The 27230-nt window shown below is 37.0% G+C and overlaps 1 protein-coding gene across 8 annotated transcripts in view; it reads left to right on the plus strand.

Moving 5' to 3' along the window:
- supt20 (SPT20 homolog, SAGA complex component) overlaps positions 1–27230 on the plus strand; it is a 65834-nt gene that overhangs the window by 18499 nt on the left and 20105 nt on the right. For all 8 annotated transcript variants that reach the window (XM_052025747.1, XM_052025749.1, XM_052025744.1 and 5 more), the window contains 10 exons: positions 886–1025; positions 1648–1804; positions 1906–1962; positions 3171–3242; positions 10284–10450; positions 14341–14373; positions 14464–14581; positions 16233–16341; positions 17703–17858; positions 24666–24978. In XM_052025747.1, coding sequence (XP_051881707.1) covers positions 886–1025; positions 1648–1804; positions 1906–1962; positions 3171–3242; positions 10284–10450; positions 14341–14373; positions 14464–14581; positions 16233–16341; positions 17703–17858; positions 24666–24978 — 1322 coding nt within the window. The remainder of the gene's footprint in view (positions 1–885; positions 1026–1647; positions 1805–1905; positions 1963–3170; positions 3243–10283; positions 10451–14340; positions 14374–14463; positions 14582–16232; positions 16342–17702; positions 17859–24665; positions 24979–27230) is intronic.

A 27230-nucleotide genomic window follows, 5' to 3' on the forward strand; every position in this document is an offset into this window, starting at 1 on the left:
GACAACATTCGCCACCCTCCAATCCTCCGGCACCATCCCCGTGGACAACGAGGACTCAAAGATCCTTACCAGTGGTTCAACAATCTCCTGCTGTGTGTTCCCAGCGATATCATCCAAAGACACTGTGTTGCTTTCCAGATACATACCATTAAAACTCACCTCTCCACCACTCCTTTCAACTATTTCACTGTCTCCAAATCTATAAACTGCTTGACTGACATCCAATACTGGTTAAGCAGAAATTTCTTTCAGCTCAATATTAAGCAGACCAAAACCATTGCCTCGGGTTTCCATTGCCTTGGGTTTCCACCGCAAACATTTGCTTTGCCTCCTTTCTGCAATGTGGCAACTCCGTGACAGAGCAAAGCTACTCACAACCTTGCGATTATATTTGACCTGAATTCAGCTTCAGACCATGTACCTAATATATTTGCAATCTTCCAATTCAATTTTGATCACTTCACATTGATAACTTGGAATTAAGGTAGCTGAAGGTATGGTGTACCCTCCCTGAATATCTTGCTCTGTGCTTCTTCCTGTTTTAAGGGATTCCCTGGAAAGTTAATCTTTCTCCGGGCTTTTGGCTGTCCTGATACGTCCTTTTGTGGATTGGTGTTGTTCTTTGTTAATACTCATACAAAACATCTTGGCACATTTTACTATGTTGAGATTGCTGTATAAATAAAAGGTGCCGTTGTAATGGGGAAAAGAAATTACTAAACAATTTCAAAGGCTCTCCAGTGTATTAAAAAGCCACAGAAAATGCATGAACCTTTCAAGACCCCTTTACCTATTTGATTACCAAAAATGATGCCTGTTCTATTATTTATTTGGTTTAAAACAGTACAACTATGTTTTTAAAAGTTGATCTTCTTCATGATGCAGGATGACAAGCTTGTCCTTGAAAGTCAGCTGGTACTCCATACGGCAGAGCCACTATGTCTAGACCCTTCCTTCACTGTAACATGCACAACCAATAAACTTCTTTATAACAAACAAAAGATGAACACTAGACCAATGAAAAGGTGGGTGTTGGAAAAATATTGAGCAAGGTTTTTGGTGTTGATATTCTGTTGTTCCCAAACTCCTCCTTTCTTTCTCCTAATTAATGCTAAGGAATTATTATAGCACATTTCAGCACGTCCTTGGTATACTATGATTTGAACTTTGCAGAGGAAGAACCCAGGCTAATGAACCCTATCAGAACTAATCAATGGTTGAAACTAAGATTATTCTCTGTTATTATTCTGGGATAGAAGCTGATACCTTGGTATTCTAAAGGTTCCAGCTTCTGAACAAGCAGCAAGCTTTGAGTTCTTACAATTAGGCTTTCTACTGAGCTTTATCCTGCAGCTAGGGGAATAAAGAGGCAATGATGATGAACTCCAGGCATTCCTTGTTTCACCAAAAGGAAATAATTTAAGTGAGACCAGCTGTAGAACATCAATTTTTATTGCTTAAACAGAACCACTTATGTAATATCATGTTACTTAAAATGGGGGCACAAAATAGTTACCATGGACCACTTTAATTCAGCCTCCCCTACCTTAGAATTACGAAAAACGATTTTGAATATACAGTTATATTCTGTTTACTGGTTATTAATTTTTTGTCATTTTAAGAATCCATTTTGGCTATTTTCAATAGGAATATGAAGCGGTATTCACGACCAGCATTGAACAAACAGCAGGAGATAGCCCAGTGCACACCATCACCTCATCTTAAGTTGTTTGATTATTTACAAAAGAGAAAGGAAAGAAAGCCAGTGTTACCTGTTGACCTTAAAATTTCAAGAGCTGGAAACGTATGTTCCTTTTTATTTTTCGAACAATAAATCTTCTGAACTATTGTTTTCAACTGGCATATGGTTCTAACACAATTTCTTCTCGCCTTTACTCGTGGCAGTGTGTTGATATGTGGAAGCAGAATCCTTGCCAGCTCACAGTGCCATCTGAAATTGATGTAAGTCTTTCTTTCTTTCTTTCTTTCTTTATAGAATATCAAGAATATTGTATAAAAAAAAATCCCCCAGAAATCATTGAAATGAGTTTATGGCATTGTCATTATTAGTGTATTTTTTTTTAAAAGTGTAGTAATTTGAGGCATTGAAGAGCCACTTCATGAGCTTTTATTCACCACAGATGCTGGACTGTTTGCTGTCAGAATCAGTAAAACAAAAAAAAACTACCGCTTTTCCTTCAGCTTTCCAAATATTTATTATGAAAAGGGTAGATTTGTGTCATTATGAGTTAATCTCACTGAAGCTGCTTTAGAACTGGTGATTCGTGTTACAAGGTGAAAAACTGAAAGATTTTTGATCCTGAAATGTCATTCAACAATGGGAGTTCAAAACTAGAAAATCATTTTTCTAGAATGGTACTTTGTTTATAAATATATGTATGTGTCTATACATGTGTCCTTTTTCTCACAATGCACTTTTATTTTCTCTATTTATGTTTCTGGATCTAATGTGGCTCTAATTTACCACACTTCAGAATTATTTGGCCTACTTTTGCACTCAGTAATTATAGACCTTTGGACCCAAGATTCATTAGGCTTCAAATCCCCAGTTGAAGTTTACATGCAATTAACAATTTGCATTTCCAGCAGTTGACAACACAAAAATAACAAACAAATCATGGTGTTTGCTGTAGGATGTGCCACAGCAATATATTGAAAACAGGTATGGAAGTTATTTTTGAGAGGTTCTCGTTCAAGAGTTTTATATTAAGAATGTTTCACAAATGCGTTACAAAAATATTTTGGAACTAAGCACCCATTGGTACCAGTGTAAATAGTGTTTGAAATGTCTCTACACAGGTTTCCTGCGCCAGAAGAAATAACAAGTACCTTAATTTCCTAATTTCTAACCCAAGTAGTGGCATAACCTGAGAAACTTAATGTAAAATCTAGTGTACTCTTTGCAATGATCTTGCATAAACCATGTGTATTTCTATACTTTGTTGACCGACTAACCTACTGGACCTTGGATTCTTTCTCTTTGAGTACTTTAACTTCCTTGAATATGTTTTTGTGAATTTTAATTGATGAATTTTTACTTTTTTGGGGGGTGGTGTTAGGCGAATGACTCATTTACCCAGTAAAGCTAATAGCGTGAAAAGCTCTTTTGTATTTTTGTTAATTTTAGTTTCAAATTTATACTTGTCTAGGTGGAAAAGTACGCAAAAGTGGAAAAATTTATCAGATCAGATGACTTGCAAACAGTAATCTGGCCACCCCATGTAAGTACTACAGTTCTTTGACTATTTCATTCAAATACCTTGTGGGACCTCTTCAGACACCAGAGTTTATTTCCAATTGCAGCCCTAACTACAGCAACTTACTTGATTGGGAATGTAGAACATTTGTAAACTTTTGCACCTAATTTAGATGTTAGGATTTTTTGGAAGTAAATTTTCAAAATCATTTCAAGTCACTTAAACCATCAACAAATCACAATCTGTTTGAAAATAAATCTATTCATTCCATTTGATGAAACTGAAATTACAAATTTGAAGGCAATAAACATTATTAAAAATGAGAAGCAGTTAGAAGCATGTGATTGCCATTTAGTTGATCGCTAATGTTCAGTTTAACAGATGATTATGTCACAAGTATATGCTTGATCAACATTAGTGGTTTGTATCTGACAGAAATCAATACGTTTTCAGACATAAATTTGTGTAAAACATACACCACAGAAATGGGCCATTCAGCCTAGCCAGTCCTAGCCAACATTTAATCAGTTAGTTCCTTCTGTCCTTTGAAATATAACCCTATCAGCATAGCTCTCTATTCCCTGCACCCTTTTTCTAGCTTTCCCTTAAATGCCTCAACTACAATGATGATAGCTGGTTCCACTTTCTTGCTACTCTGGGTTTCTTCTGAATTCTCTTTCTTGGTGATTACTTCATACAGATGACCTCAGGTTTTAATCTTTTCCACATGTGGAAATAATACCACTCTGCCTGCTGTACTGTATACTCTACCAAAACCTCTGTTAAATATGAAAGGCCTGTGCCAGGTCAGAAGAAAGGCTCTTCATCCATCATTGGTACCTTTAATTTTTTGGTATCAAACTTATTAAATCTTCTCAGCTTCTCAAGTGTCCAATATCCTTTTAAATAATCTGATTGGAAAACAATTAAAACTGCTAGAATCTGAAACAAAAACAGAAATGTTGGAAGAACTCAGCCAGTCAAGCAGCATCTGTGGAAAGAGAAATCAGTCATCATTTTGACCCAAAACTGACTTTGATGCAATTTTGTGCTTGTTGCATTGGGACTCCCTATTTTCTCTACTACTCCATTTTTATTTCCCAAGTAACATTTGACCTGATTTCCTCTATCTTTCATCAGTGCTAAAATTCATTTGCCAATTATGTCTTTATTCTACAAATTAAAAACATTAAATTGCTGCATTTCTCCTTACCAATGATTATTCTTCCAAATTTCATGTTATCTATATTAAGAAATGGGCTTTTGATTTCAAAAGATAAATTATTAACATAAATCGGCTTTAGCCTCTGCTTTCTGTCTGCTAGCCAGCTGGCTCTCCATTCTGCTACTTGAACTGTGTTCCATGTGTTTACTTCCTATTGGTCTATAAAGTAGCGATTCATCATTATTTTTCGGAAGTCTAGAAATGCTTATGCTGAATTATCTTTGTCTACACTTTCTCTTAGTTCTTCAAAGTGTTCATTGAGGTTCAAACAGTTTTTTTTTACCCTCTTTTGAATTCTATGTTGACTGTTTAATATATTTGCAATCTAGATGTTTTTTTCCATTTTCACCTTTGGTAGGGTTCCATGATTTCTCTCATTGTGGATACTAAGCTGACTGTTTCTTTTAAATACATTGGCTGTGTGCTAAACCTCTTGATGCTACATTTTACCACTGTACTAATATATGCAACAGGGTGTCTATTAATTCTTTTGGTTCTTTGAAAATGTAAGCAAGCAATCTATCCATCCACACATTTCTCTGCTTTGACTATAATGAGCTAATTGTTTCTCCCCATCTTATTCTAAATATTGTTTTATCATTTCAAGATCATCTAATGTCTTGGCTGTTTGATCCATCTTGCTGGTAAATATTGAATAAAATACTTTAATATTACAGCAAATTTTCTGTTCCTGCTAATGGTTATATCCTTTCTATCCCTCAGTAGCCCTTTTGCCCACTGAATTATCTTTCTCTTGATTTTGGAATAAACCATCATGGAAAGCTGCTTTTTTTCAGAGACTTAAATAAAAGACTTTTCTAAAATTATTATCAAATGAATATTGATGATTTTTCTTGTACACCGTTATCATATTAGGAAGGATGGGTTGTGCTAACTAGATATTATGCTCAGTTATGATCTAATGAATAACTATTCTGTAAGTTCTCATGGAGTGTACAGATAATTAAGTCTGCTAAGCAAGAAGAGTTTGGAATTTGGCCTTAATATTGGGATAAATGTACTGGAATGTTTATTTATTACACTTTAGTTTTAATTTGCTAATTTATTATACAATATTAGTAAGTGTTTAATAGCTGTTTAAACTTGTTTATTTGGTATATTACCTGGGAACAAGTTTGAGCTAGGAAAAGATTCTGTAACTGACTTCATATGTGATTGTTTTTCTCCCATGTGGGTATTGAAGTATTAGTTAAAATGTGATAAGTTTGATATAAGCAAGCAAATCTTTCAACAATAAATCAGCAGGAATTTGGCTTGCATTCAAATTATATTTGAGTGGTTAAATTATTACGAATTATATTTTATTTTGAAGAGTAAATAGTTCAGTTTTGTCTTAAGAAAACTCTTTGATGCTCTTTGATGCTTCATGTATTCCAACCAAATGTTTGAGTGCTTTTAGTTATTGCACTCAAGTTCAAGGTTTCTGGTACATTACATCCATATACAATGTTTAAGAGCGCCAGGATTCCATGTTCTAAGAGATAGTCATAGAAAACCTACAGCACAGTTCAGGCCCTTCGGCCCACAAAGCTGTGCTGAACATGTCCCTATCTTAGAAATTACTAGGCTTACCCATAGTACTCTATTTTTCTCAGTTCCATATACCTATCCAAAAGTCTCTTAAAAGACCCTATCGTATCCACTTCCACCACCGTTGCCAGTAGCCCATTCCACGCGCTCACTACTCTGAATAAAAAAACTTACCCCTGACATCTCCCCTATACCTACTCCCCAGCACCTTAAACCTATGTCCTCTTGTGGCCACCATTTCAGCCCTGGGGAAAAGCCTCTATTTACCCAATCAATGCCTCTCATCATCTTATATACCTCTATCAGGTCCCCCCTCATCCTCCGTCGCTCCAAGGCTCCCTCAACCTGCTTTCATAAGACATGCTCCGCATTCCAGGCAGCATCCTTGTAAATCTCCTCTGCACCCTTTCTTTAGCTTCCTCATCCTTCCTGTAGTGAGGCAACCAGAACTGAGCACAGTACTCCAAGTGGGGTCTGACCAGGGTCCTATATAGCTACAACAATACCTCTCAGCTCCTAAATTCAATTCCACGATTGATGAAGGACAATACACCATATGCCCTCTTAACCACAGAGACAACCTGTGCAGCTGCTTTGAGCATCCTATGGACTCGGACCCCAAGATCCCTCTGATCCTCCACACTGCCAAGAGTCCTACCATTAATACTATACTCTGCCATCATATTTGACCTACCAAAATGAACCACTTCACACTTATCTGGGTTGAACTGCATCTGCCACTTCTCAGCCCAACTTTGCATCCTATCTATGTCCCACTGTAACCTCTGACAGCCCTCTATACTATCCACAACACCTCCAACCTTTGTGTCATCCACAAGCTTACTAACCCATCCCTCCACTTCCTCATCCAGATCATTTATAAAAATCATGAAGAGTAAGGGTCCCAGGACAGATCCCTAAGGTACACCACTGGTCACAGACCTCCATGCAGAATATGACCCTTCAACAACCACTCTTTGCCTTCTGTGGGCCAGCCAGTTTTGGATCCACATTGCAATATTCCCTTGGATCCCATGCCTCCTTACTTTCTCAATAAGCCTTGCATGGGGTATCTTATCAAATGCCTTGCTGAAATCCATATACACTACATCTACTGCTCTCCCTTCATCGATGTGTTTAGTCACATCCTCAAAAAATTCAATCAGGCTTGTAAGGCAGGACCTGCCCTTGACAAAGCCATGCTGACTATTCCTAATCATATTATACCTCTCCAAATGTTCATAGATCCTGCCTCTCAGGATCTTCTCCATCAGCTTACCAACCACTGAAGTAAGACTCACTGGTCTATAATTTCCTGGGCTATCTCTACTCCCTTTCTTGAATAAGGGAACAACATCCGCAACCCTCCAATCCTCTGGAACCTCTCCCATCTCCATTGATGATGCAAAGATCATCGCCAGAGGCTCCGCAGTCTCCTCCCTCACCTCCCACAGCAGCCTGGGGTACATCTCATCCGGTCCCGGTGACTTATCCAACTTGATGCTCTCCAAAGGTTTCAGCACCTCCTCTTTCCTAATATCTACATGCTCAAGCTTTTAAGGTTGCTGCAAGTCTTCACTACAATCCCCCAGATCTTTTTCCGTAGTGAATACTGATGTAAAGTATTCATTAAGTACCTCTGCTATTTCTTCCAGATCCATACACACTTTCCCACTGCTGCACTTGATAGGTCCTATTCTTTCGCATCTTATCCTCTTGCTCTTCACATATTTGTAGAATGCTTTGGGGTTTTCCTTAATCCTGCCTGCCAAGGCCTTCTCATATCCCCTTCTGGCTCTCCTAACTTCCTTCTTAAGCTCCTTCCTGTTAGCCTTATACTCTTCCAGATGTCTATCATTACCTAGCTCTCGGTACCTTTTGTAAGCTTTTCTTTTCCTTTTGACTAGATTTATTATAGCCTTTGTACACCACGGTTCCTGTATCCTCTCATGACTCCCCTGTCTCATTGGAACATGCCTATGCAGAACTCCACACAAGTACCCCCTGAATATTTGCCACATTTCTTCCATACTTTTCCCTGAGAACATCTGTTCCCAATTTAAACTTCCAACTTCCTGCCTGAGAGCCTGATAGTTCCCTTTACTCCAAGTAAACTCCTTTCTAGTATGTCAGTTCCTATCTCCAATGCTATTGTAAAGGAGATAGAATTATGATCACTATCTCCAAAATGCTCTCCCACTGAGAGATCTGACACCTGACCAGGTTCATTTCCCAATACCAAATCAAGCACAGCCTCTCCTCTTGTAGGCGTATCTACATATTGTGTCAAGAATCCTTCCTGAACACACTTAACAAACTCCACCCCATCTAAATCCCTCACTGTATGGAGATGCCAATCGATGTTTGGGAAATTAAAATCTCCCATCACAACAACTCTGTTATTATCACACCTTTCTAGGATCTGCTTCCCTATCTGCTCCTCGATTTGTAAGCAGAAGGAGTCAGTGAAAAAAGGAAGTGGATAACTGTTAAGGGGGTGATAGTGAATTTGCAAATTGGTTTTCTGTGTTGTTATAATGATAGTAGTTTAGAACTGCAACAAAACTTACTCCATAGTGTCCCATCTCACAAGGGAAGTTGAAGTACTGAAATGACTCAGAAATTAAATGGACTTAATTGCTTTTAAATCAAGTTAATAGTATTCAGATAATGCAAAAGGAGGTTTAGAAGTTAGGAAACAGATTTTAAAAGAAGGCTCTCAAGGGTAGTAAGCATTGGATTACAATTCGTAACCAATTTAGGAATAGCAAGAAAAAGGTTAAATGCATATTTATGTGAATATTTAAACCAGTTTTGGATTAGAAAGTCTGTACAGTATGAATGGCTTCAAGCTTGCACAAGATTGGGGCAGGTGTCATTTTTGCAAGAGTAGCCATTCCTGCAGGAGTGGACTTCAGGTAATATGACAAGTGGAGAGATTAAACAAGATAACAATTTCAAATAAAAGTGAATGACCCAACAGTAGAGCAAGATCTTTTCAATAAATTGGAGAAATTTGCAAGAGTACTGATAGATTAATTGGGTGATTGTTCTAAAGACACACTGGAATAATGATCAAAATAAGATGCTTTTTCTTTTTAAAAAAATTGATCCCAGTTGCTTCCTAAATTTTTTTTTAAGTAATCCACTAAGGCGCGAATTATCTAAATCTGGAAAATTAAGTATTATGGGCATCTAATATGTGAGAAAACAATTGATAAAATGGAGACACAATGGATTGCAGATGCTGGAATCTGGAGCAAATAACAAAATGCTGGAGGAACTCAGTGGGTTGAGCAGCATCTGTGAGGGAGAGGAAAAGGAACTGTTGACGTTTGAGGTCAATACCCTGTATCAGGACTGAGGGTGGAGAGGGGTAAGGTACCTCCCTTTAAGCTCACTGGGGTTCTGTTTGCCACACTGCCCTTAAACTTGCCCTGTCCTATTTCGCACACTCCCTTTTTAACTTCAACAGCTCCCTGTTTACTGTGCTTCCTTTACACTCATCAAGTTAACTGGAAAATTTGTTATACTCTTGTGTAACATCTAAGAACAAAGTGAGTTAAGTACATTGGGGTATTAATAGGAGTAATATCCAATAGCCCAAAAATCTGCCAGTCTGGCATCATCAAAGTCCCAAGGCTGTCGGATGTTTGGGGTTTTACTGTATTGGATGTTGGTAGAAGAGCAAGAGATTTTCCTTTATTGGTAAAATTTGCATTTGTATTTGATTTTTGATATATTGTTTTCTTTAATTAAGTCATTAAAAGCTGATGCATTTATCAGAGTAAGGAGATATATCAGAATAAAAAGGAAGCTACTCCACCTACACATGTTCAATGGTTACGGGATGTTATGTCATACTTGAATCTAGAGAAGATTCGCTGTTCAGTTTTTGAATCTAACCTAGACTTTGAAACCCTGTGGGGACCCTTTTTGAATTATTTTCAATAGCTCTGATTTGGGGACTAAAATGCAGATATTGGCTGATTCTGTTACGTTTTTTAAGGTTTTTCCTTGCTGTTTCTTCTATCTAACAGCTTCGGGTCTTGGTAGTGGGGGTAGATTTTTTCTTTGTAATAAAATATTTCAATTTCTTCTTTCCTTATTAACTAACTACTATATGTGATTATTGATTTAGAGTATTGTAACCCTAAGTACGACTTAATACAATGTATTCAGTAGTATTTTTACTTCCTTTTTTGATGCATGTACTCTGTATTTTTTTCATGGATTTAATAAAAAATATTGTAAAGAAAAGCTGATGCATAATTACTGAACTCTTTCAGGAAACAAATGATGAGTACATTTTTGAGTGGGAAGGGACAGATCAAGTTCATGCATCCAAATTAACAATCTACCAGTCACCAGATGACCCCCTGTTTTATGGTAAGATACAAATGATGAAGGAGCCCAAACCAGAGGAAGAGAACAGACATTTGGTTACTCACATCCCGTAAGTAGAAATGAATAGGTAGAGGATTCAAAACGGAAGTTGTGTGAATGCAAGATAAATGTTTTGGAGTGGAACTTTTTATGCCCATAAAAAGTTATGCTCATTGTTTAGGCTATTACTTTGGGGTCACTGGTTATGAACATAACCAGTGACCCCAAAGTAATAGCCTAAACAATGAATATTTTCTTTATGATATTGAATTATATGAAAAGCAATTGGTCAAATATACTTTTCATCAGTCAAACCATGAAATTAGATCATGTACATCTTCTGTAGAATTACTTGTTAATAGTAGTTGAATAGTGAAAAAAGCTGAACAACATAAAGGCTGAAATTTAATATCCTTCTATTCATGTTTTGAGTTATTTCAGCTCCAAGGTGGTGATACTATGTCAGTTTCTGCACTCCAAAGCCAACATTGCTCAGAGGCTTGGCTGGGACTTCTTACATTATAGTCTCAATAGTTTTAGTCTCTCTACTGGATTTACTAGCCGTGGAAACTGGGTGTATGATCCCCAAGCATTTTGAATGTTTTTCAAAATTCAACAGTAAAAGCAAAGTTCAGCATAAAAACTGGCTTCAGATCACACTGATTTGCTGTTTCAATAAAATCAAGCTGGAAGGAATGGAAATGCTATATAATGGTTTAAAAATCTGAGGAATGGGAACCCAATATCTCTGACCAGAGTTGCCCCTATAAGTGTTCATAAAGTTTCTCATCACGTTCCTTACAATAGCTTTCTTTGAATGAATACCCAAGGCTTAAACCTTGCTTGGCATTCCTTTCTCTCTCTTCTCCAGACCATGCCTTCTTTACCCCCTCCATCTTCTATTACCCTCTTTACCCTACAACTGAATAACTAAGCCTTCTTTCTCTGGTTGCTCAATCCAGTAAACTTTTGCTGCACATTGACTTCCTTGAATCTATTCTGCTGCTTTTGAATGTATTTGCTGCGGGCTCTATCCTCATGGAAACAATGCAGACTTGATGATGTTGGGTCTGCTGGCTCTGGAAGTTGTGAAGAAAACTTGTGTTTCTTCAGGCATGCCTCAAGGATATGTAGAGATTATGGGGACACGAAACGCTGCAGATGGGGGAATGCAAACTGCTGGAGTAATGCAGTGGGTTAAGCAGCATCTGTGGGAGGGGAAGGAATTGTTGATGTTTCGGCTGAGACCCTGCAACAAGACTGAGAGTGGAGAGGAAATACAGCAGCTTAGAGAGGAGAGGGGGAGAGGTTGAGAGGTCAGACAGGAGCCTGTAGGTGATAGGTGGACTGAGGAGGGGAGAAAGATGACAGGCAGAAGGAACCAGGTGAGGGAGGGGTGGAGTTGGGAGGTAGGCTGAAGCAGATGAGAAAATAAAAAGGGCCAGGTCGGGGGGAGAGGTGATGGTTAACATGGAGGCAGAAGCTGGAAGGTGATAAATGGGGACAAAGGCTACCATTTCTGGAATCTGATTAGGGAAAGTGATAATGGGAACCATTGAGGGAGAGGTGAAGGGCAGATGAGGGAGGGGATATGGTGGATGAAGTGTGTGGGTAGTAGGTGGATGGAACCAGTAGGGGGACAAAAATCGGTGATGGGTCACAGAAGATGGGTGTGGGGGTTATGGGAAAGGGAACAAAAATGGGAGGACCAGAGGTGGATCAGAAAGACAGAGAGGGGAGAACAGGAGGTAAGGACTATCTGAAAGTGGAAAATTCAAGTTTTCATATCATTGGGGTTATAGACTACCTGGGCGGATTATAAGGTTTAGATCCTCATTTTTGCATTGGGCCTCAGCCTTGCAGCGGCAAAGGCCGAAGATGGACAGGTTGGTGTGGGAATGGTGAGGAGAGTTTAAATGGCAGGCAACCGGGAGCTCGGGATGGCTATTGGGGACAGAGCACAGATGCTCTGCAAACTGGACGCCTAGTCTCCACTTGGTCTTGCTGATGTAGAGGAGGCTACATCAAGGGCACTGAATGCAGTAGGAGAGGTTGTAGTAGATGTATGTGAATCTTTGCCTCACCTGGCTGTTTTAGTCCCTAGATAGCAGTGAAGGAGGAGGTGTTGGAACAAGTGTTGCACCTTCTACAGTTGGGAAGAGATTGTTGTTTTCTTATTGAGCAGGAGCATAGATAAAATATAATCTACAGGGGAAAGAGGAAAAATCAAGTTCTTGGCTTGGCATGTTTACAGTTAATCTGGATAATTTGATATGAGAGGTATGACAAACAATGCTCATCATGAACCTGAGGTTGACAAGTGCCCTCAGCTTCTACATCTCTGCTACTTTGGATGTCCATTCTCTCCAGAAATTTGAAATACATTTTTTTGTGATTTTGAGTGTATGAGGGAGAAATTTGGGAGGGGATTAGGTCCCATTCTCAAGCTAACACATGTTATGGATTATCATATTCCTTTAGTAAAAATGCTAAAAGAAAAATAACTACTATCTCTGATTACTACTATCCATAGCAAAGTCCAAGTATTAATTTGCAGCCAATAATGAGTGTGACCACGTCAAGCAATTACTTTGCATTCATTTTTTGTGTAGTAAATGCGTGTGAGGATGTGAGGGAAGGTTGGAATGCCATCTGCCTCCGTCACATCTCCAATCTGTGGTTAAGTAGTGCAAATGCTATGCAACGGGGAAAACCAGTGTATGCAGCAAAATGCTCAGTAACGCACACTCTTGGAAGATGTGGTTGGCTACTCAATTACCTTGCCTCAAATGGCATTGTTGTTAACTGCTTTCTGAGCTAGCAATGCATGGTGTTGGTTATGGTGGGACTGAATGATAGTGTTCTCCTTGGGTATGTTATCCATGTTCATCTGGCAATCTTCTTCCCCCTCACTCTTTTGCGCTATTTACGTCAAAGTGATGTGCCTTGTAAACCTGCTGGTCAATTATTCCAGTATATTTATATTTCTTAATTCCCTATTTCTCCTGCCTCCCCAACACTGCCCAGTTGAGTGCAATCTCACTGAAAGGACAGGAGCAGCAAGTGTATGAGTTATCACCACTTCCATCACTATCCTGACTTGTAAATATATTATCATTCCTGACATATATTACCTAATTTGAAAATATATGCCTCTTCTGTTTTCCCTTTCTTTATCAATGTCATGGTCATCCTTTACTGAATTCTAAAACACTCCCAATCCTTGGGCTTTTTAGCATTTTTCCACATTGGACTTTTAACCTACTTAGTGTCGTTTAGGCTTTAGAAAGTGTAGTTCTTTCTTGTAATTCAGTCATTAGCGAAGAATATTCCCCATAATGTCACAAGAAAGAGTTGTAAATAAATGCATGTTGCCACATTAAATTCAAATGACAATTTAAATTAAGCAAGGTACAGATTAATACATTCATTTAAAATGTTCAAAATAATTATTAATTTTTTCTGTTGGGAAGTGCTGTATTTTCTTCAGAAATTACCTAAGTACTTAATATTTGCAAATACAATTTAAATGAAAAAAAAAATCAATTTGTTTAATGAAATGTTTTGTGCTTAATGGTTTACTTCTGAAATGTAACCACCAATAGTCAGTTTGCCCCCAATACATAAAATGGTGAATGACTAGTTTTTTTGGTGTTAGTTGAGAAAAGAATATTTGCCAGCATTCCAACTTTAATCATTATCAAAGATCTACAAGATCTTTTAAGTTCATATGACCTGGTATATGGGCTATCCGTTGATAATTGCATTTGAAAGTTTGCATCACAGCACCGAACTAAAATGTTGGCTTTAGATAAGTGCTAGTGTTGTAACAAGGCTTTAAACCACAGTATTTTAAGTGTGTGTTGAACTTCATACATGTTCACATGTAAGTAATTTATGTCTGTAACATCTGTACTGATCTCCTGAATCTCAACTATAAAATGTTGTTTTGTACACCAGGTTCCCTATAGGTACAAAAGCAGAAGCCGACAGGTGAGTGCCCTTGGTTTTCTTCTCCACTTACTGTACACAACATTTTTCATAAGGATTTAATGTTTTAAAATGCATCTTGTTAAACTGCAGGTTTGTAAAGCAGTATTTTGAGGTTTTGCAGCAGGATACCAAGTGTCCAGTGAAGATTTCCCATAATTCAGCTGGCTCAGTGAGTCAGAGTCACTTGTCTCCTGGGAAAGAAATTGAGGTGGGTACATAGCAGTATGTTTTAATTTTGGATGGGTATTCAGAATTATTTTTTAAAATCTCCCCATTTTCTTTATTGAGTTCCTAATATCTTTACTCATTGCATATGTAGTCCCACTGTATCAAATGGTGGATTTTATTGCTTTAAATTTTTGATAAAAAACCATAATTCAAATGATTTCATAAATGTAATTTACTATTTTAAGTAATTGAAGCTCAAGTGATCAGCTCCCCAACCTCTGTCCTCCAGGGATCTATATTGCAAAGAAGCTAAACAAAAAGTAATGGTATCAGTACCTCATACTAGATTTTAATACCACTGGTGGCCTTGGTAATTGCAGTCAGACAAAAATGTTTTTGCCAACTAAAATAAAAATTCATCACTAATTTCATCTCAGAAGTATGTCATTTCAGTATTAATTAATATGCTGAAATTGTTACCTAATCAATAAAATGACAAAACAGGTGATAATCAGAGAAAGTACATGTCTTTAGCCCAAATAATGGTTAGGCTGATGTTGTTCTACACGCTGGTGAAAACCAATATTACAATAAGGCCATACTTTTCAATAATTAAAGCAAAAAGTGGAAGAAATACTCAGCAAGTTAGGCAGCATCTGTGGAGAGAGAAATAGAGTTAATGTTTTAGGTCAATGACCTTTCCTCCGTACAGGCTGAAGTGTTGAGTACTGAAGGTGTGATGTGCCAAGTTAGATGAGGTGCTGTCCTTGACCTTAGGGCATTATTACAAAAGTGTAGGGAGCCAAGGAAAGAGAAGTCAGAAATGGGACAGAATGGGATGCAGAATTAAAATGACAACCAACTTTAAGTCCACAAGCACTCCAATCCAGGTAACCTCCTTGGGAATCTTTTCTGCACCCTCTTTAGCTTAAACGCATCTTTCCTGTAGTGTGGTGACCAGAAATGCACTCGATACTCCAAGTGCAGCCTAACCAGTATTTTGTACAACTGTAACATTATGTCCTAACTCCTGTGTCAGTGCCTCAGCCAATGCAGACAAGTGTGCCATACACCTTCTTCACCACCCTATCTGTCTGTGTTGCCACTTTCAGGGAACGATGTACTTGTATCCCAAGTTCTCTCTGTTCAACAACACTACCCAGCCATTCACACTCTATGTCCTGCTCTGATTAAACTTTCCAAAATGCATCACTTTGTGTTTGTCTGAATTAAATTCCATCTGCCATTCCTTGCCCACTTTCCAACTCGATCTCTATCCTGTTGTAATCTTGTGATGGAAGGTCATTGACCTGAAACATTAACACTGTTACTCTCTCCACAGAAGCTGCCTACGTGAATATTTCCAGAATTTTCTGTTTTTATTTTCAGATTTTCAGCATGTGTATCTTACATTTGAAGAACTGCTACAGTGTCACTTGGCTATCACTGAATTTTGTTGCTCATTTTTCAAATCACAGTGAACTTAATACCAAAAGGCATGATGTGTGCAGGGAATGGAAATAATTGGAATAAAGGTGCTTCAGTTATGTGGTATGACTTAAGATGTTGAAACGAATTGTTTGAACACATAGGGTCTTTGCTTAAAAAATACCATACTTAAAATCTGTTTCTATATAATCTATATATTCTATACCAACTAAACTTTGATTAGCCACGTCTCTTCTTTGTAGCAATCTGAAGAAATTTCCGGATCCGTCCAGTCTTCTGTACTGGGGAAGGGCGTAAAGCACAGACCTCCACCCATTAAGCTCCCTAGTGGTTCCAGTGCCAGTTCTTCAGGTAAATCCTTTAGATTGAATTGTTCAGAGATCAACTTCATTATCATCTCTTCTGATTATGCACGTGTCCACATGAAGCTATTGTACCTGGGAAGAATGGTTTTGACATATTTGGCAAACATTTATTACTAAAGTGGAATATAGGTTTATAGTTTCATGTGGCTGTGTTAAATATCAAAACATGTAATTTAGCCTTTTATTCATTTACTGTATTTGCTGCTAAGTTGTTACCTTTAAAAATTCTGTCTTGATTGCAGATCTTTTCTGATTTTAATTACTGTTGCTGCTCATACAAATCCAGATGGTAATATTTCTTAGCATTGTTTAAAGCAGTGTTACCTTTGCAGGTCATTGTCACCTCCACTAATGACCAACATGGCACAAATATAATATGTGATAGTTCTCTATGACTTAGCAATAATGCTTATGGCCTGAATTATTTTGATGTTATCTCATATGTGGTTCCTCAAAAGGGAAGCCCAGTAAATGAGATTATTTGTAAAATGGCATTAAGTTTGTTTTAGGAGTATTTGCTATTAATATATTTCTTTCCTTGTAATATTGTTAACATTCTACATGCAAAATAAATGAGCGTAAAATAACAAGAGTGTTTTTCTTTGCAGATCTTTAAAGCTTGCTTTACTACATTTTATGTTGCAGCCTGTATGGAAAGAATTTGTTTTCTGATTGAGTAAAGGGTTTTTAAAGAGTTGGCTTGTATCTTTCACTAAGACGTAGTGGTATGAAGATTCACACAGACGTTAGTATTAGTCAAAGCAGGAATGGTTTTTGTTGAGCTATCTTGCCAAATGCTGAATTATGTTTTGTCAGGCTACTGCCTTGACAGTATGTCCAAGGATCAGTACCATTCTGTGCTTGAGTTATAAAAGTTAAACAAAATACCCCCAAGAGTAAAGTACTGGCTTTAAAATTAATCAATCTTTTCAACAGATGTCACATAATTTGTGTAGTCTGGCTGTCAAAAGTGTTGGGATGATATTAAGAAGAAAAACAAATTTTGCAGATATGTTTTATGACAAAGGAGAGATGGTATGGTAAGCAAGAAGGTGAGAAAATAAATGGGAGAAAGAAGATAAGCTATTTGGCCTAATAAATCTGTTTTATTTCTGTTCATTAAATTTCCTTTGTGCCCATCTTTTAACAACACAGAACAGAGAATGAAAGGCCAGGAAATGGATCCATCTGTTTATTTTCTCATGGAGGAAATAATGCTTTGGTTGTCCTGAAGAAGGACGCCCAAGAGAAGACCAGAAGTGAAAATGGGGAACAGAAAATTAAGGGATTATTTTGCCCAATGTTTTTGAGTGTTGGACTGAAATATATTTGTGCTCTTTATTTTAGGAAATGTCTTTGGTCCATTGCAACCAAGTGGCCATCTGAAGTCCACAACTCCCCCTCCTCCCACTACCAAAAGTTCTAATCTGTCTAGAAAGCATTCAGTGGATCAAGTGAACATGCTCTCACCACCTGCCATGTCTCCTGTGGGCTCATCGCAAAGTGAGTGGAATAACTAGCAACATATATGTGGCTAGTTCACTGTTAATGATGTGCATAGACATCAAGAAGCTAAATTGTTTAAAATGGCTCTTCCTTAAGAATACTTTCCTTGTGATGAATGTGTGCCAGATTTAACTGTATAATTTACTTAACTTTGATGTATATAATTGTACAATACAGCTTTTGAATGTTTGTGTACTCAGAACAGTTAAAGTGAAAATAAACGAGTGCTGTAGTTGACAAATTAAGCTTTTACACATATTGATATAGTGGAATATGTAAAATAACTGACGGCAAGAATCACATCACTTGAGCTTACATGCTTAAGATCTCTTGCAGTAAAACAGGATTAGTGCATTAATTCCGTAAATAACTACAACTGCGGAAAACAAATTTATTCTCAGAATTAATAAAATGTATTCTATACTTGAATTGGAATTATTTAATATGCCCAGAAAAAAAGTCAACAACATGCTTATTGAACATCTTCAGCATAGTAAAATATTGCAGGACATTTATCAGGTTGTATTGACTCCAGGCCACATGTGATGGCAGGACTGTTAGGTTTTTAAGGAGCATATTAAAGGTGATAAAGGTGACAGGAGAGATTGAGAGAGAAAGAAAGCTAAAGAATTTGAAAACTATTTTAAGTGCATAACCTTGGAGTAATAAAAATTAGGAAAGCACAAAAGGCTGGAAGTAGAGGAGCCCAGTGATCACAGGATTGTAGAACTTGATGAGGTCACTGAGGTAGGGAGGGGCAAAGAGTTGAAGGGACTTGAAAACGTGGATGAGTATTTTAAAATGAGATGTTGTTGGACTAGGAGTCACTGAAATCAGCAAGCACTGTGGATTTGAGTTACTGGGAATTAGTGCAAATTAGGATGCAACTTCAATCAATTGTAGCACTTTTGTTTGTATTTCACAACAGGGTGAAACTGGTGCAGTTCTGTGGGTTTGAGGCATTGAATGGGATACTTTAGAATGTTTTATCTATCCATTCCAGTAGGTCAAGTTCAAGTCAACATTAATAGGTTCAAAGGAACTGCTGACTAAGAATGAGTCAAAATTACTCTCTCAACCAGTGCCAGCTAAAATCGTATTTGATTGTTTGTAGAATGTTAGTAGAGAATGGCTACCATAATTATCATTGCACATCGTGGTAGTTCACAGTGCAGTGCTTTGAAGTGTTTAGGCATGAATAGTGCTATATAAGTACACTGATTTATTTCATTGTAAATTTTTGTAGCTAAGATGATCATTCTTTCTTTCGTTTCTGTTTCGATGAACTTGTAAGTCACTGTACTTTCACACAATTGTGATAACTACATCAAACTCCTCTATAATATACCAATTCAGTTAATAAAGAAACATTAAAATTAGGGCTGTCAATTAATTATCATTAATGTTTGCGAATAAGGTGATCAGAAATTAACACGTTAATTTTTTAACATGTTAATCGCATGCATTAATGCAAAATAATAATTGCACTGGAGGTTTCAGAAATGTATGTCATTTCACACGATACCTTTCACAGACTAGATGTGGACCATCACATTGCCTTGGATGTCACATTTTTTCCATCCTGGCTGCTGGCTCTACAACTCCCTCTATCAAGTCCCATTGCCCTCCACTCCCACACCAACTCCAATCCAGACTCCTATTGACTGACCATTTCCATGCACTGCATCTTCTAGACCTAAGTAGCAGTCCATTTCACCTCCTACTTCCACTGCTTTGATAGACTGCAGTAACCTTAGGCATAGGGATGAAGGGAAAACCTACCTGATCCTAAACTGCCAAAATCTAGAGCTGCTGGTAACAGGCATAGCTCTAACTTCTGCTGCAATGTGAACTGCCAGGCAGCAGGAGCACCTGCGAAAAAGAGGGCAGAGGAAGAGGAGTGGAAGAAAGATGGGTAGTATAGAATTGGATGAGAGAGAAAGGTGGAAATGTACAGAGGAGAAGCAGCATCTGACCACTCCAAGGCATAGTCAAGATCCCTTTAGTTGATATTCCATGGCACTCTCTCTTGCACCCCCACCCACACACACACACGCGTGCTCTCTCTCTCTCGCTCTCTCTCGCTCTCACTGCCTTTCGCGCTCTTGCTCTCTTCTGCTGCCCCCCGCCCCATTCCTCTCTCCCTACCCCTGATAAATAAACTGTTTTCATGTGGACCTTTCAAAAATAGTCCTTTATAATCATATTTTAACAAAGCTATCAAAGTCACTATTAATGTGCATTGTTGTTAAATAGTGCCATTAATCACAGTTGCTGGACAGCCCTATTCAAAACAGAGAAATGTCTAATGCTTGAACACCCTTGTGAAAATACATGTGACACTTGTTAAAAGAAATTGTCCTATGGGAAGTTTATTTTTAGAATTCAGTGCAGTACAGTACAAGGTATTGAATTGTCATAACCTCTATTTATAGGGCTACAGTTTACGCATTGATGTAATTGCATGTTAATTTTGTGACATCCAGTGTGTGCGTGCCCTTAGATGTTTAGTTTATTTCTACGCCAGAGTGAAAAACAAGTACAATTTTCCCCTAATATAACATTCTGTTTAGGGTCATGATCTTTCATATGACTATTCAAATCTTCATATTTTCTATAGAGCAATGCAATTACAAGTGCTTTGTGGAATTAGTGAGAAGGGAGTTATATACATTAAAATTGGAAGGAACATTGTCATAAGTGTCCAGTGTTTGATTTGTTTTAAAATGTTGCTCAGTGTTATTAAACTAAGTGTTTAAAAGAAGATTATTTTCTCAGTTATTAGTTTGAAGAGAAACCTGATGTTGCAAGTGTCTTGAGCATTAGTCAGCATTAGTCCTTCGATAACTTTGTATTCATGATTTATAAATACCATGAGTATTGCTGTTTCTGCGAGTTTATACTTCGACCCAACCATTTGGACTTTGTGAGGCAGGTAAACATGACAGTAAAAAGGCTTTGTCAAATGTTACAGGATCGTATCAATTTTAAAATTAAAGACTATATTTACTAATGGACTCGGATTTATGTAATCTTCAAAAATATTCTTGGGCATCTTAAATATATTGTATAAGATTTCACACACTAGGTACATTGACTATTTCAATTTTCTCATGTTCAGTCTCCCAGGTTGTTACTACCAGACACCTAAACCAGTTCACTCACAGAATTTCCCTACTCCTTTAAAAGATTCTAGATGAGACAACATAGGCTTTCTTGAATGCATGGTGGCACATCCATGACATAGGTGAATGTTTTTGAAAATTAATTGTTGAGAATTTCCGTGATCTAATTTACATGCACTGAATGCCAAAAAAGCTGAATCATGGAAAAGTTAACATAACATTTAAAACAAACTATATTTTTTCCATAAATTTTCTTTCAAAACTTTATGCACAAATAATACAAGGAACTCTTCCTGAGAATTTACTCATACAACTTATAGCATATGTTAATGTTATCTTCAATAAACATTTTCCATAGTTAGAGATGACATTATACCTTCCATTATAATTTATGCCTTATTTTACTTTGCAATAATTTTTAAAATTTATGTGTGACTTATACTAATGTAGCTACATAAAATATGAGATGTACAGAATAAAAACTGTTGGATGCAATATCTACATCCCTGCGGTTACATTAATTGTAACTCATTTTTGTTTTCCCAGTTCTTGTGTAACTAGATGGGTACAAACTAGGGTTTAATTACCTTTATTCTGTTTGCTAGCTAAGCTCAATTTACACTGAATGGAATAGCTACCTTCCAATGGCAATATGTAGCAAGCTTTTAACAAAGTGACCTTCTGTAGCAGATTTACTTCAGATTACTCAGCTACAAGTTTGGACTAACGTATTTCTTCTGCTATGGAACCAAATTGTCTCGTGCAAATATAATTGGAATAGTGGAGATGTCCTCAAAAAAATGAATGTTCGTCTCAAATAAATTGGTTCATAAAGTTATTTATTTGTTAATATGACAAAGGAAATGGTGATTAAATTTAATGTTCTGTAATTTTCTCCTGGCACCAAGATGCATTGCTGAGCATGTTGTAGGTACTCTGATGGTGGAACCAAATTGGGTTCAATTGTCCAAATGACATTTACTCATCTGCGCAGTTGTTTGATATACTTAGCAACTGTTCATAGTAGATGGACAAAATCAGTGGGATTGCTTTGTGTTCATTAGGGTTAGCACTAGGAGGTAAGGTTTTTTTTAGGATAAAATTTATCTGTTGTCTTCAAAGAGTGGGTGTTTGTGTGTTTGTAGTCCCCTCTTGACATTTGGTATCAATGGTTTTAATCAGACCATGTGTCGGAAAGAAAGTATAGTGAGCACATTGAGTGCAAAATATTTTAGTACTTGCTTGGTACCAGCTATCAAAGACTAATATCAATTCCCCATCTCTAAGTAGAACTTGGACACTTTTCAAGATTTGCTAAGTACACTTGCTGACCATGACTTAAAAAGAATGTCCTGTAAATCTCTCCAAGCATAAGGACCTCGGTTTTGCAGGATAGGCTGTTCAAAATTTGCCATCCTGTGATACTGTGTAGAGTAAATTATTAAGAAAATATTTACCACTTGATGCAAGAGCCCATTATTCTTTAAATGAAAAAAGACTCAGAGAATCAATTATCTTGATGCCCTCCTTCCAGCCCTGCTTTAGGGCACTTTTTCATTTTCTGCAACTTGATTTATCTGTTTCTGTCAACTAAATACATTCTTTTAAAATACTTAGTTTGATTTGTAGGTTAAATAGCTTTACACTGCTTCATGCACAATGGAAAGAATATTGAGGGGATTGTTGATTACTTTCAAACTCTTTTTTTTGTATTCCATATAAATGGACTATGACTGTTTGTAGAAGCCCTTGTAAAATGCATTAGTATTGCAAGTGACTGAGTCAAAATACCATACTTGCATGTTAGTGGCGTCTTGTTATTTTCCAGTTTGGATTTTCAGGCTGTCAATGATTAGCTCTGACACCTGAGGAAACCTTAACCTGAGATTCTCAGAGCATCTGATCAATTGTTTTTTGAATTTTGGATCTTGTAATACTTACTAGAGCCAGGTATTTCACTGTTTAATTATTAAATCTCATGCCATTAGAATTGGTGTTTTATGAAAATTTGCTTCAAATGGCTTTTTTAAGTATGACTACATTTTTTTTATGGTAGGCACTAAAAAAGAGAGGTGGGAAAGGCAATAACAATTTTGTCTGGTGATACAAAAGCTATGAAAAATAATCCTTGTGTTCATCCATTGCACAAGAATACATTGTTTTCATTATAATTAGTTAACTTGCTGATTTTTCTTGAATAATATATTGATCTTGTTAACATAGTTCCATGTAAAAACCAAAAAAAACTGAAGCAAAAACAGAAGATACTAAAAAATCTGCAGCAAATATGTCAGCATCTGTAGAGGGAATAGAGATTAATCTTTTTGGAACATATCCTTTTTCAGAATTGAGATGTAAGCAGGCAAACATATTAATACATCCATAAAAAAACTGGAATGTGAAAATGTCTAGAGTACAGTTGCTTATGTCTCACAATTGACAGAGATCGGAAATTACATCAGTCTTGCGTATATACCAACTACAAATTTCTGTCTGTCTAAAAGCACCTAAAATTGAATTTATAGTTACGGAACTTCAGAACAATTGCTAAGGTGGTGAAAGGAGCTAAGGTAATAAATACCCTTCTGTACATCCTTCTGTCTAGAGTCTTTGAGCACATAGTCATACAGGTCAGACATAACATCTTGGTTTGTAGAGTTAACTTAACACAAGCACCAGCAAACCTCCTTATTTCGCCCACTGTATGGAATTAAAGGACTACTTTTCAAATCCCCATAGAAGCATTTTAGCAATGATAGCAAGGGCACTAAAAAATGGCATGAATCCTCTTTTAGTTAACATTGACATGACACTGTTTTTAAATGATGCAAATTTTTGTTCCGATCTCTTTAAAGTAGTATATTTGTAAACTTTAAATCTAAACAGATTGATTCCTTTGTTATTAAAATATATCACAAAGAATACAAGCTTTGCATGTTAGTCTATGATCCTAAATAAAATTTGACTACTTATGGTCCTTGCATTTTAGAAGTAAAATTTGGAAGAGCTTTAATAAGCTTGATATGTGCAATCATTATTTAAAAATGTATTCTTATCTATGGTACAAGTTGTTCTCAACAATAATCTGTAAAATTATATTAATTTTATAATCACTAAAATTTATCAGTAGTGCACATAGGACATTTTGCTTCTTTTGCATGTATGACCACTACGGGAAATGTAATAACTGCAAGATTGCCATTTGGGAGAGTGTGTAAGTCTTTTTAACCCAATAGTGTTTATTTAATGTATGGCAAGTATAATATTAAAAAATATAATCATACAAAACCATATGCTCTCTATTAAATATTTAATTATTTCAATGTGCATAGGCAAAGCATAAAAGTTGCAGTTATTGAATTAGATTTGGCGTTTCTTTTCTGAAGCAGTGTAAGATATTTTCAAAGAACAGCTTTCTAAGTTGTATACTGCAACTATAATGTGTGAAACTATTGTATCACTCAAAATAAATGGAAAATGTTTTGATTTACAGTTTGCATATGGCCTTGAAGTGTACTTGACAGCCATGCAATTACGGGTCACTGTATCTATTCATTTGAAACACTTTTCCTCCCTCAGTATTAACATTAAATGCTTTTTGTTTTGCACAGTTTTGCATAAAATCTTTACATCAGTTTTAAAGTAATAACCTGGCACTTTTTCTTTTCTTAATGAGCAGGATCTGGGACACCCAAGCCATCTACCCCTACACCAACCAACACCCCTTCATCAACTCCACACCCTTCTGATGTTCAAACCCCAACATCTACAGCCACTCCCACAGCTACCCCTTCTATACAAGAATCAGGCCTCAACCCGCAGACCCTTTTAACCCCTTTTGCCCAACAGCAGTTGGCTCTCAGTCAAGCTCTGCCAGTAATGACCATTCCTCTTTCCACCATGGTAACTTCCATTACAACAGGGAGTTCATCCACTCAGGTGATGACAAACTCAGCGGGTCTCAACTTCATCAATGTAGTGGGCTCTGTTTGGTAAGAAAATTTATAAATCTTTTAAGCCTTTCTTGAGCATTGTAACTGACTATTATTGATGGTATTGAAGTGAAATTTTCTTTATATTCAGTAATGTAAACTTTTATTGTGGCTCATTCTGACAATATGCTGGTTAACTGCCAAGCATTTAAATTCATGAAGCACAGGAACACATCCAGAAATAAATACACTGTTTTTGTCTTTAAAGATTCCTTTTATTGCTTTAATAACACATAGCAGTCATACCACACTGTACAAAGCTACTTTATCTTATCTTTATAGCATTTAATCTTTCATGATGAGTTTAATAATTTTTCTCGTTTATCTTTTTTATTTTGGTAACTTCAAAGTTGTAATGAAAAGTTTAATTTTTTAGTTGCGTGAAGGGATCCTCTCTGTCACTAGTCATAAAATCAATCCTGAAGTGTAAGCAAATTTGCACCCACACTCCATTAGGTAGCTTTGTGTGTTCTATTTTGTGTACCACACAATGTCACGTTTCAGTCTATCATAGCCATTTTTCACAAACCCTACAAAATCATTTTCTACATATAATCTTTTAATGAGTAGGCTAAGAAATACAGTTAGTTTAAAAGTCTATCAACAGCTTCTTCAGACCTGGAATAGCTTGCATGGGAATTAATTTTCTCCACCACCCTTGCCGTTACAACAGACACCTTTTTTTGTTCAAGACATCGGGCTGAACACTAAAAGTACATTCTGCATGCAATACTGGCCAATCCCAGAGCTGGGTTATCTATCATCACAGCTGTTTTTCAAGCAATTTCTCCATTGCTCTAGAGTTTTATTACACGACTAGGATAGATCCAAACTTTTTAATCAGAAATTGCCTCCACATATAGCTCAACACTGATACTTTCTATGAGCAGCATGTGGGCTTTGTGGCAAAGATAGAAGGTCTCAGCCTAACATCTCTATTTCTCATTTAACAGCATGTGGCGAATTTCCTACCATAACTATCAAAGGTTTCTTCTCTATCAGTCCCACCATTTGCTCTCATGTGGTATTTCTAAAGTAGGTCATAACTACCAACTCCCACTTCTCGACCTATACACACCGATAAAATCTAAAAAGTTTTGTTTCATTGCTGTGTACTGGTACAAATCCCCAAGAACATCTGGTATGTCTGAAACTCTGTCTCTCCCTTTACTGTAGTTCTATTTCTTTCATGCAGCTTTTCGAATAGATTCGTGTCCCAGGCTGAAGTAGTCAGTTTCGCTGTATCTCAGATTTCCACTGTTATTTCAGTAATTGTATCCTACACTTGTTAACATTTACAAGAACTGCGTCAACTTACTCTTAAGTTGCCTGTCAACCAGCAAATACATTGTTTATTGTATACATTGGGTTTTTAGTTCATTTTCCTTCAGCTCAACATTGGCAAAACAAAGGCTATTATGCTTAGTTCTGTTGCTGCCTGTGGACTAACGTATTTCAATGAACTGCCAAGTGCAGTCACAGTTTCCAGTGTAACAGTGGCTGAACTTTTAACTCTGCATATTTGCCATTGCGATGAACATGTTCTTTTAGTTCTGGAACATTCCTTTATTATGCCCCTACTACGTTGCCGGGGGTGCTGAAACTTCTCTACACACCTTAAGCATGTGGAGATGTGATTTATTATGTTTTTTTGCTGGACAGTTTTATGCAACATAGTTGCCTAGAAATCTTTGGCCCATGTACTGCTTTACACATAGGTTGTTGAATGTCACTAGATATCCATGCCCCGATGAGTTAAATCCATCTCCTTGTCACAAAAAACAGAAAAAACATAAAAGGCAGGAAACCACTCAGTGGATCAGATGGATTCTGTGGATGGAGAAAGACGGTTAATGTTCCAGATCAATGAGCTTGGATCAGAATTTGTTAGATGCTGCCTGATCTGCTGAGTCTTTTCCAGAATTTTCAGTTCTGTTTCAGATTTCCAGTATGTGCAGTACTTTCCAATGTTTTGGCATTCAGTTTGTTGTGTTTCAGATTACTTAGTTCTTATTCCACTGATTCTTAGCTGTCTTCTCCAGCTATTCAACACACTGTCCATGGTACCATCAAACGTCGATCATTCCTTATGCCTTCAGCCTCTCAAGTACTTTCCCCAAAGCCGATGATTATTTCCTGGTTGTGTTCAACAAAGTTGCTTTGGACTTTGTTGAGTTGCAACCTGGATTTATTGAGTTGCAGCCTGCATCATACTGTTACACTGCATTGTTTGGATTTAGCCTTGATGATGT

Source organism: Pristis pectinata, chromosome 11 (genome assembly GCF_009764475.1).
Source record: "Pristis pectinata isolate sPriPec2 chromosome 11, sPriPec2.1.pri, whole genome shotgun sequence".
Lineage (NCBI taxonomy): Eukaryota > Metazoa > Chordata > Chondrichthyes > Rhinopristiformes > Pristidae > Pristis > Pristis pectinata.